The 11,803-nt window shown below is 35.0% G+C and overlaps 1 protein-coding gene across 2 annotated transcripts in view; it reads left to right on the forward strand.

Moving 5' to 3' along the window:
• Positions 1–1,919: 1,919 nt before the first annotated feature.
• LOC106867317 (KN motif and ankyrin repeat domain-containing protein 3) overlaps positions 1,920–11,803 on the forward strand; it is an 18,549-nt gene continuing 8,665 nt past the window's right edge. For both annotated transcript variants that reach the window (XM_089339802.1, XM_089339803.1), the window contains exons 1-2: positions 1,920–2,057; positions 11,348–11,448. In XM_089339802.1, the coding sequence (XP_089195928.1) occupies positions 11,365–11,448 (84 nt within the window). In that variant the 5' untranslated portion in view covers positions 1,920–2,057; positions 11,348–11,364. The remainder of the gene's footprint in view (positions 2,058–11,347; positions 11,449–11,803) is intronic.

The raw sequence follows: 11,803 nt of genomic DNA on the forward strand, positions 1-11,803 counted from the left end.
TCATGAGACATGTATCCCATACTATTGATCTTTATGCGTATATTCCAAAATTTCAGTCTTCTGGAACTTGTAAAAAGGATTTTGCTCCTGAAAAATGGAGCTCATGGAGCTCTAAAATGTAGGAATGAAGGCCCTTATTGGGGGTGGGGGTGTTAATGTCAACCAGAGAAGTTGAATTGTTGGGAATGTTTTTAACTTGGGTCTTATAGTATGCTTGTATATATGTGAGAGTATAATCTCACTTTAATAGTTTCAATATGAAATTGAAAGTATTAAAGTGAAAGTATTTGAAATTACAGTAGCGACATGTTACTGTTTCACTTTTGACAGGTAATACTGAAATAGTGGAATAGTTTCAGTGTTAAAGTGAAAGTATCTGACATTACAGTAGAGTGATGTTATTGTTTCACTTTTGACACGTATTACTGAAATAGTGGAGGAGATATTATGTTGCTGTGGGCTCGAACTATGCAAGAAGTTAACACATATATATATACATATATATACACCATTAAAGTGAAAGTATCTGTCATTACAGTATCAAAATGTAATTGTTTCAGTTAGTGGAATAGTTTCATTTTTAAAGTGAAAGTATTTGACATGAGTGTTTTTGTTTCACTTTTGACACTGAATACTTAAATAGTGGAGGAGATATTATGTTGCTGTGGGCTCGAACTATGCAAGAAGTAAAAAATTTTTTTTTTACTAGAACACAACCGAGACCCTAAGTAAGGCATGTGTAAAATTTGAATGAAATTAGTTGTGTAGTTCTCGAGTTTTAGGGATTCACACAGACAGACAGACAGACAGACAGACAAACACACATTCTCATTTATATATATATATATATATATATATATATATATATATATATATATATATATATATATATATATATATATATATATATATATACATGAATAACAGTGCTTGTATCTGTGTTCATGCATGCAAACATATACAAATGTATATATTTGAGCGTATGTATCTAAATATACATATATGTATATATATAAATATTGATACATAAAATTACTATTATTATGTGCATACATACATATACCTACGTATGTAGAAGCAAATGCATGTATGCACATACTCATATGTGCATGCATACATGCCTAGATGCATACATGTATGCACGCATACATATACATACATCCAAGCACACATGAATACATACCAACGTACACATATATATACTCGTAAATATATCCACACATATACATAAATATATATATACACATACACACATACACACACCGAGCTACCTACCAAACTATCTACATATCTCTCTACATAAATGTATACTAATATACATATAATTATTTGTACATTTATACACACACACACATTCGTTCAGGGATTATATATACACTGGTTTTTCCCAGGTTTTATTTTCTTCAATGAAGAATGTCGGTTGAAATTGAATACATTTCTTTAAAAACGTAAGACGGTTTGATTTGAAAATGTAAGGACAAATTTGATATTATCTACAGTAACACACACACACTAATACACTAATGGTGGTGGTGGTAACGTTGAAGATGACGTAAACAGAGTGAGAGAGAGAGAGAGGGTAAGTGAGAGAATATAGAAGAGAATAAGAGATGCGGAGAGAGGTATTATTCAGTCTAGAGTAATTTGAGAAAGGTGGCGTCTGTACATGTTTTAACACACACACACAGAAATAAACAACCACTGCAATATACACATATATTCATACATATACTTTTAATCAAACATACACTACAACATACCACAACATGCAAGCATATATACACACATGCACAACATTCAGACATACATATACACACATTCACACACACACACATATATGTATACACTACAACATTTAGATACATACATACACATACACACTTTTGAACAAACAGAAACACACCTGACCAGGTAACACCCATACATGTATAACCTTCATCCTGGAGTTTATGATATCGTAGCGAGAGTTGCAAGATCCACAATCTCTCCGCCGCTTGAAGAAGCTGAACTTAAAATACATTTTTAGACAGAAAAACCTCGGGCTGAAACGGACGTTGGTAAATATTATTGTGGTTGTTATTTTAATTATTGGGTTGGTGCATAATTATTGCGGCTTTTTTTCAACAAATTTTATTCAACAAAAACAATAACAATACTTAACAAAAACATCTTTAAATGATTATTCCGGAGCATATTCACCATCTACTTCAATTACTGCTTGCTATTTGCTTGGCAGACGGTCAGACCATCATTCAAAGATGTTGAAAAAAAGCCGCAATAATTATGTGCCAACCCAATATATATATATATATATATATATATGTGTGTGTGTGTGTGTGTGTGTGTACGTACGTATGTATGTGTGTATGTATGTATGTATGTATGTATGTATGTATTGGGTTGGTGCATAATTATTTCGGCTTTATTTCAACAAATTTTATTCAACAAAAACAATAACAATACTTAACAAAAACATCTTTAAATGATTATTCCGGAGCATATTCACCATCTACTTCAATTACTGCTTCCCATTTTCTTAGCAGACGCTCAGACCACCATTTAAAGATGTTCTTGTTAAATGTTGTTATTGTTCTGTTGTGTCTGGGGAGAGTCATTTTCTATTCGTGCCTTAAAATTTAACACACACACACCGTTAAAATTTCCACTTATTTCTTATTTTTATTTTCCTAAAATTTTCGTTGCGTCTTGCAAGCTTTTCAAGAGTCTTGACTCTGTCCGTTATTTACGCTGCGTTCTGTTTTTGCTTTTGTTTGTTTTTGCGCATGTGTGTGTCTCAGTGTGTGTGTATGTATGCATGCATGTATGTGTGCATGTGTGTGTATGTATGTTTCTGTGTGTGCATATGTATATATGTATGTGTATGTATATATGTATGTATGTGTGTGTTTGCATGTATGTATGTACCTCTGTCTCCTTGTGTGTGCATGTCTGAGTGTGTGTGTGTGTGTTTTGCTGCTATGTACCATGTTTGTATGTATGGGTGCACATATTCATATGTGTGGACAAGTGTGTGTGTATATGTGGTCATGTGTTTCAGTCTCTATTTGCGTATGTGGTTGTCTGTTCATATACCCTATGTACCTACCCGTCTGTATGTAGACCTGTTGGTTTACATATACATACATGTGCATGCACACACACACACACACACATACACCCGCACTCACAGACATACATACATCTATCTGCATAAAAGCCCATCAACTGTTCTACTTTACCTGTGTAAAATGTGAGTATGGGCGTATGATATCTATGTATATTTCCTATTTAGTATTGGGGAAGTTTCATATATAAGGATGTACTCCCGTATTTGTTTTAGAATTGGGTCTTTTGGGTGCTTGGATAAGATGCGGATGTCAAGTTGACCTAAGTCGCCTCCATGCTGGTCTTTGGCATGTTGGTAGAGTATGGAGGACTGTTTTTTTGTCGTCATATTGTCTCATATGTTCGTTTAGTCGTTCCGCAATGCTCCTAGATGTTTCACCTATGTATGTCATATTCAGGTCTTTACAAGCACCTTCCATGCATTTGTTATTGTTTTTGTTCAATAAAATTTGTTGGAAAAAAAAGAAGCCACAATAATTATGCACCAACCCAATAATTTACTAACACATTTACATCATTTAACATTCATTAGGACTATTTCAAAAATAAATATACTTTTATAGTGAAATTTCTTTTAGTTCTAGGCAGTATTCTATAGTCAATAATCACTTAAGACATATTACAGTGCTACATTACAAGTAAAAATTTCATTTACATTAACAGAATATAATATGAAGTATAGTTTAGTTATAACTATGTCAAAAATATTTGATGGAAATTGAAGGGATAAAAATATTCATCTAATGATACAGTATTTTAGGTAGTTTTCAGGGGATTTCTAATTGAATTTAAAATTTGTAAATCATTTTTTATGGTTGCTAAATTAATTGGTTCATTCACTTATAAGCTTAGGGAAAAAGACCCATTAGTGTTTCTGGGTCTCCGATATTTAGCGGGAAGGAGTAAGGTGTCTTTGAAAAGGGAGACCTGACATCATTGCATACAACTGAGAAATCCTCTGTCAGAAGGAGTCCGAGGACCAGTTGACGGGGTTAAAATAGATGGTAGACTAAGTCTACCACTTAGGAAAGCCACAGTGGGATTTGAACTCAGATCATAAAGAACCAGAATAAATACTGCAAGGATTCTTGCCCAAAGCCTAATGCTTCCATACGACCACCACCTCAGACTGGTATTTTACCTATTGTATAGATACAAAGAAAAGTTGAATTCATCTGGAGTCGAACCCAGATTACAGTTATTTTGGCCAACATTCTAACGACTATAGTAATTGATCTCCATTCACTCAACTAAAATTTTAAAAGCGATTATCAATATAAATGATAATTTATTTTATATTTTTAAACAAGAAGAATTGTTTAAATATCAAACAATTTCACGACAATATATATTTTTCTCTCACCACATCTTTCTTCTATGTTAATATGTTAAAGTAGAATGCATTAAAATGTTTTTTCATCATCTTGAATATTATTTATTAGATTGATACCTTCTGAGAATTATATCACATTGTTTGGAATTATTATAAACTCTATTACGAACCAACATAGGAGTTTTTAAACTACTGCGTGAACTGAACATGTTAGATAATGACGACTTTTGGGAGGGTCATAGCTACAGCGGCTTTGGTCATAGGGTTACTGGATAAGAATTAACTTAATAATTTTAATATATTTCAAAAAATATAATTGCCCCATTTTTTTTTTTTTATAAAAATAATTTTATAGAAATATTTTCATATCTCCACTTTATATTTTGATATCTCCACTTTATAAGACGGTGAGTTCAAATGCCGCTGAGGATGATATTGCCTTTCGTCATTACGAGATCAATAAAACAAGTAGCAGTTGAGCACTGGGGCTCAATTTCATTGACTAAGCTGTTCCTTGAAATTGCTGGCCTTGTGCCAAAATTTGAACAAGTATTTCAATTTTATAAACTGTATTTTGACATTATAAGACTTAAACATCCTCTTAAGTACAGAGAAATTATACTTTTAATATATTCTTATTGACTATATTTAAATATTGTATTTGAAAGGGTTATCTGTGTTATAATTGTTAAATTTAGAAATACTATTGGTGATCTCAGCGGAATTATCAGCTATTGAGCAACAAATATTCTTTTCTACTCTAGGCACAAGGTTCGAAATTTGTTTGTAGGGTGGGGAGCAGTTGATTAGATCAATCCCAGTACACAACTGGTACTTAATTTATCGACCCCAAAAGGATGAAAGGCAAAGTCGACCTCGGCGGAATTTGAACTCAGAACATAAAGGCAGACGAAATGTTTCCTATTTCTTAATTTCCCACAGGGGGCTAAACATAGAGAGGACAAAAAGGACAGACAAAGGGATGAAGTCGATTACATCGACCCAGTGTGTAACTGGTACTTAATTTATCGACCCCAAGCTATGAATGTAATAAGTGAGTTATGTGGTTTACTCTTTAAACCGTGGCATTAGTGCTAGTTTTAGTTTTATTTCAAGCTAACTGCCAGACCCTCTCGTCAAAACTAGGGTGTGAGTTAAAGGGCCGAAAAAATGGTGATCATTTTAACAAATTACTATATTTTTGTCCTTTTAAGATATTTAGCGTTATAAAAGATAGCAACTGATATCATGCGCCGCTGAGATTAATGGTCAAGAGTGCATACTCGGTGTTTAAGAGAAATGTGGAATTTGATTCTCACTTTCTTTCTGTTTTCTAATGGTATTTAACCGAACATCTAAGCTATTTTCACTGCTTTTCTGTGTTCGAGATTTCCCTTATTTTCTGAAAAATACCAGCTCACCAGACATTTCAAAGTTTATTTATAAATATATATCATTCACCCACGGCAGTCAGCTTTTAGTCACTGGCGAGCATTTCTAGGCTTCATCGCTAATTCAGTTATTTTAAATTTAAGTTAATATTTTAAATTTTAAAATTTCTTTGTATTTAGCTAAAACATTTCTGTCTTGTTTTTAGTAATACTAGTATGAAAAATATAAAGGTAAATATAATTAATTGTAACAATAGAAACGTTGTTTGAAAAAAAATGTGGAACACGAATGAAAAAAAGGTGACCATAAACAAGATGTATCTGCATAGTATATATATATATATATATATATATATATATATATATATATGTATATATATATATGTATATATATATATATATATATATATATATATATATATATATATATATATATATATATATATATATATATATATATATATATATATATATATATATATATATATATATAATTATATATATAATTATATATATATATATATATATATATATATACATATATATATATATAAATATATATATATATATATATATATATATATATATATATATATATATATATATATATATATATATATATATATATATGTATATATATATATATATATGTATATATATATATATATATATATATATATATATATATATATATATATATATATATATATATATATATATATATCAACACCACCCTCCTCACCAGCACCCATCACCGACCCTTTCGCATCACCGACTCCTTCACCTGCACTTCTACCAACATCATCTATTGTATCTCCTGCACTCTCTGCCATTCTCTGTACATCGGACAAACGGGGCGCCGCCTGGCCGACCGATTCGCGGAACACCTCCGAGACATCAACGTTGGCAATGACACCCCGGTGTCACGCCACTTCCGTTCTGCCGGTCACTCCTTGCAGCAACACCTGTCCGTGTTTGGATTGTCCATGCACAGGGGCCATCCGGACTCCCGTTTGCGCCGTGAACAGGGATTAATCTTCTCTCTTCGCTCCTTTGCGCCACATGGGCTCAACTCCCCTCCCCTCTTCATCTAACCCCCTCCTCCTGCCTCTCTCCCCCACCCTCCCTCCTACCACCCCTACTCTTTCTCTCCTCTCTCTTACTCTCTCCCACTCTCTTCTCTCGTACTCCCCCTCTCTCACTCTTGCTCTCTACACTCTTACTCTCTCACCCGTACTCTCTCACTCTCACTCTCTTCTCTCTTTCCCTCTCTCTCACTCTTACTCTCTACACTCTTACTCTCTTACTCTCTCACCCTTACTCTCTCACTCTCTTCTCTCTTTCCCTCTCTCTCACTCTCTTCTCTCTCACTCTCTTCTCTCTCACTCTCTTTCTCTTCCTCTCTTTCTCCCCCCATACCCACCTTCCCCTTCTCTCACATCCACCTTCCCTCTCTTATACCCACACTCTCTCCTCTCTTATACCCACACTCTCTCCTCTCTTATACCCACACTCTCTCCTCTCTTCCTCTCCCCTCCCATACCCACCCTCCCCCTCTCTTACATCCACCTTCCCCTTCCCCCTCCATCGTCAACACCCCCTCATGAGCTCATCCCACCACACCCCAACACACTCCTACTCTACCTTCCCACTCCACCCCATCCAATTCCTTACATGCTTTCCCCACCTCCCAACACCCTCACATCAGATCACACCAATACCCTCACATCACACCACGCACACACTACAACTGGCCAACTGCTTTCTCCCCTCCCCATTTTCACACTACATACGTCAAGATCACCAGCATTCTATCTCCCACACACAGCCCCTCGTTCTTCGATCACCGTTTGTTATCTCCCCCTTTTCTTAGCTCTCCTGAAAAAAGAATTTCTAACTTCCGTTGACTGAACACTATTCAATTTTTTTTCTCCGTGTTTTTCTCCTTGTCTCCGTATTCTTTCTGTTGAAGAGCGTAGCTCGAAACGTCAAAGACTTTCCGTATTCCTGAGCGTCATACTAATACATCCTTTTGTTATTTACACCACCTGTCCGCGTCTGTTGTTGTTTTTTCGTACATTCTCCCATATATATATATATATTTATGTGGAGAATGGAGAAACAAAACACAAGAAGAAGCAATTCGGTTGGGCTAGTTAGCCATTGTTTAATTATGTGGAGATTATATAATGAGTCATTTACGCACGTTTCAATTTGCCAAATGGTTTGGCAGATCTCTTCAGAATGTTGAGGAGTATGTTAAGAGTTCATGGTGTGAGAGATGTAGGAGGAACAATTAGTGGATATATTAATGCATATGGTGGTATAATAATAGCGTTAGGTAGCCTTACGTTTTAGTTGAAGTTGTGTTGGTCTTCCTGGAGGGAGATGTAGGATGAGTGCTATTTAAGCTCATAATTCCGATTTTAATCAAATACATTTCCATGTGAGGATTGAGGTATGCGTCGTATATTTGCAGCAACGGCGGTGTTAGTAAAGGGGAGCAACCCTAAATTTAGGTGAAAAGGGGGCTAACTCTGGACTTTTTACTATTTAATTATAATCAATTATACTTAGAAAAGGAAAATTCTTTTTTACATATTTAATTATACTTAGGAAGTGGAATGTATTACATATTTAATTATACTTAGAAAATGAGTATTTATTAGCGTGAAGACAAATTGGGCTACATTCATATCTCCTGTTTAAAAGGTCATTCCTAGCCGTTAGGATTTTGAGACGCTCAGTTAGACAGAGGTCACAGCGTCTGTTAGTTGGGTTATAGGAATTAGCTACTTTTAGTATGTGCCACTTTAGTTTATATTCTATCTTATTGTCGTTTAGTTCCCAGATATACCTACTAAGTCCTGTTGAATTTGTCTTATTTCTATTTCTAAAGCTAGATAGGTGCTCATTATATCTAAGCCATATTTGGTATTTCGTCCTCCCAATGTAAGATCTAATATGGCTGTGTGTGTGTACGTCGCATTGGTAAACTATATTTTCGGTCTTACATCTATTGGAGACAACACAGAAAAAAATAAGAAAATGGAGAAAATGTCACACGATCACAAATACAAACAACACGAAAATAACAACAGGTGTCTTTCGACTAATATGGACAAGTTAAGTCAAGCGTGGAGTGAAAGGCTTGAGACAAAAACATAGATGAAAGTCAGGAGACAGGAAAATAAGGTATATTCTCAGGCCGAGAAAGGGAGATCATGCTTGGCCGAATAACTGTCACATGGAAGGAACAGAGAGAGAGGTAGGGGCAGAGGGATTAAAGAGTTAAGGTAGGAACTAGAGGGAGAGAGAGAGAGGAAGGGACAGAGGGAAAGGTACAAGGGAGATAACGAAGGAAAGTAAAGAGATAAAAGAATGAGAATACCAGGAAATGTGAGAGACGGAGAGCGAAAAAAAAGAAAAGAGGGAAGATAATGTATATATATATATATATATATATATATATATATATATATATATACATACATATGGATGCTAATCTTCTAGATCAGCTAATTGTCATCAGAAAATGGGAAAAGAAAAGTTGACTAAGTTAGCTGCTACAAAGAACTGGACCCCCATATCTTTTAAACCCCTCTTTACCAATAAGCTGACCAACCCATGCCATCAAACGTTGTCTTTTATAATGCTAAATATCATAAACTGATAAAGATATTTTAATTTGTTACAATGATCACCTTTTCCATCAATTTAATCCACACTACTTCTTTGTAGTCAATATTTTTTGACGAGGTTTTCGCTATAAGATTCTCCCCACCCCCACCAATAGCTCCTTCTTTTGAGTACAGTTATTGAATAGAGTTTTGCAACCATATTTGAAATATTTTGATCCAAATCAATTTTAGGAGTTACCATTGTTTCATTACTTAAAACCTCACAACTTTACATCCTAGCTAATACCTTTTAGGAGGTTTTTATTAAAAGATTTTTCTCAATGATCAGATTCTTTTAAACCTATATAATTTATGTTTTTCTTTTAAAGTAATTTAAAGTCAGTTCTCTGCCTTCTTTTCTCATTTTTGAATGAACAAAATTTCAATTATTTCATCTGAAAATGTTGCTGAGGACTGAACCACTCTTGCTAAAGAACTGCATTTTGTTTGCCTAAAAACTGAATTAGTGATGAAGACTATAAATAGCTTGCAAGTAAATAAAAATAGACCTTAAGAATATGTTCACCCAGTGACGCGGTGGAATGATATATTTACACACACACACATACACGCACGCACGCACGCACACATGCATGCACACACACACACGTACACACACACACACAAACTCACAAATAAGTATATATATAGAAAGGGATGGAGAAAACAGCGTGCAATGTAATGCAAAAAAGTCCAAGCCGTTTGTCAGCAGCCACCTTGTGCTAACATACTGCCACAAAGATATTTTTGAACCAAAAGGGTAAGTAATCTCAGATGCAGTGATCTGAAGATTAATAGGAGCAACAACATCTTGTTTCATGCACATACCACCAAGATGGTTACAATGTGCAGGTGAATGGCCGGGTAGATTCTGGGAACTTTCAGGTGCAGGAGCTGCTGTGAGGTAAGTAGCTTGTTTACCAACCACATGGTCCCGGGTTCAGTCCCACTGCATGGCACCTTGGGCAAGTGTCTTCTACTATAGCCTCGGGCCAACCAAAGCCTTGTGAGTGGATTTGGTAGACGGAAACTGAAAGAAGCCTGTCGTATATATGTATATATATATATATGTATATTTATTTATTTATTTATGTGTTTCAGCCAAGTGGCTGCGGTCATGCCCCCTAACATCGCTTGACAACCGATGGTGGTGTGTTTAGATCCCCGTAACTTAGCGGTTCGGCAAAAGAGACCAATAGAATAAGTACTAGGCATCCTAAGAATAAGTCCTGGGGTCGATTTGCTCGACTAAAGGCTGTGCTCCAGCATGGCCGCAGTCAAATGACTGAAACAAGTAAAAGAGTAAAGAGTAAAGAGTAAAGAGTAAAGAGTAACAAGAGATCAGAAAACTATGCTTCTCCGCTAGCAATATATACACCTTCTCAACTCTGACAGCCTTCCAGCCAGTGGCCCATCAACGATGGAGGGTGGTAAAGCTGTAGAGGCTGGTAGTAGTTTTCAACTCATTAGACTGAAGCAACAGGAACATGAAGAGTCTTGCCCAAGCCTGCAAAGCTGAGGTATGATCCATAATTCAACATATATGGTGTCTCCCCCTAGTTGATGAACAGATTGTTTAATTGTGACCAATCACACTGTAATGAGCAAAATAATGAAGTTAAACCTAGAGACAAAACACAATGACTGTTGTTAGGTTTATTAGTGCCAGAAAGAACATTCAGCTATAAATAATACTTTAGATAAACTGAACTTTCCAATATTTAGGTCTTTTTTGTGATGTTTTAGAGCCATTGTCTTCTGTATATTGTTGAAATTAAGGAAATTTTAAAAACAGTTTCAGTTTCTTTCTTTTTTAGCATATTTTATTCCAGACATGGAGGTTGATGAGAACATAAAACAAATTATGAGTGATAATATTCAATTCATAGTGGAATTTATCCAAAAATACCCACAAAAGGTAAGTTGTTCTTTGTCTTATCTTCTCAAAGTTTGACTATTCATTTCTTGTTTTATTCACAATTTGAAATGTTCCTAACAAACCACATGTATTTGTCCATGATATTTCATAACTCTCTTTGCATCTTTCCTCTAATCCACATCATTGTTAACTTTTTATAAATATTTAACGAAACTTTGATGGATGTCAGAATTGATGGAATGTGAGTGAGAGAGAAGCCCATCATCACACACTGCGATGGAATATTCTGACAGGAAATATTCAGTACAAGAGACGAGAGACAGAGGGAGTCAATAGGTGGATGGTTTTATTGTTGTCAAGGGCTACACCATTTCTTTTGGAGAAGATGTCAAAC

Source organism: Octopus bimaculoides, chromosome 22 (assembly GCF_046866305.1).
Source record: "Octopus bimaculoides isolate indiv1 chromosome 22, ASM4686630v1, whole genome shotgun sequence".
Taxonomy (NCBI): Eukaryota; Metazoa; Mollusca; class Cephalopoda; order Octopoda; family Octopodidae; genus Octopus; species Octopus bimaculoides.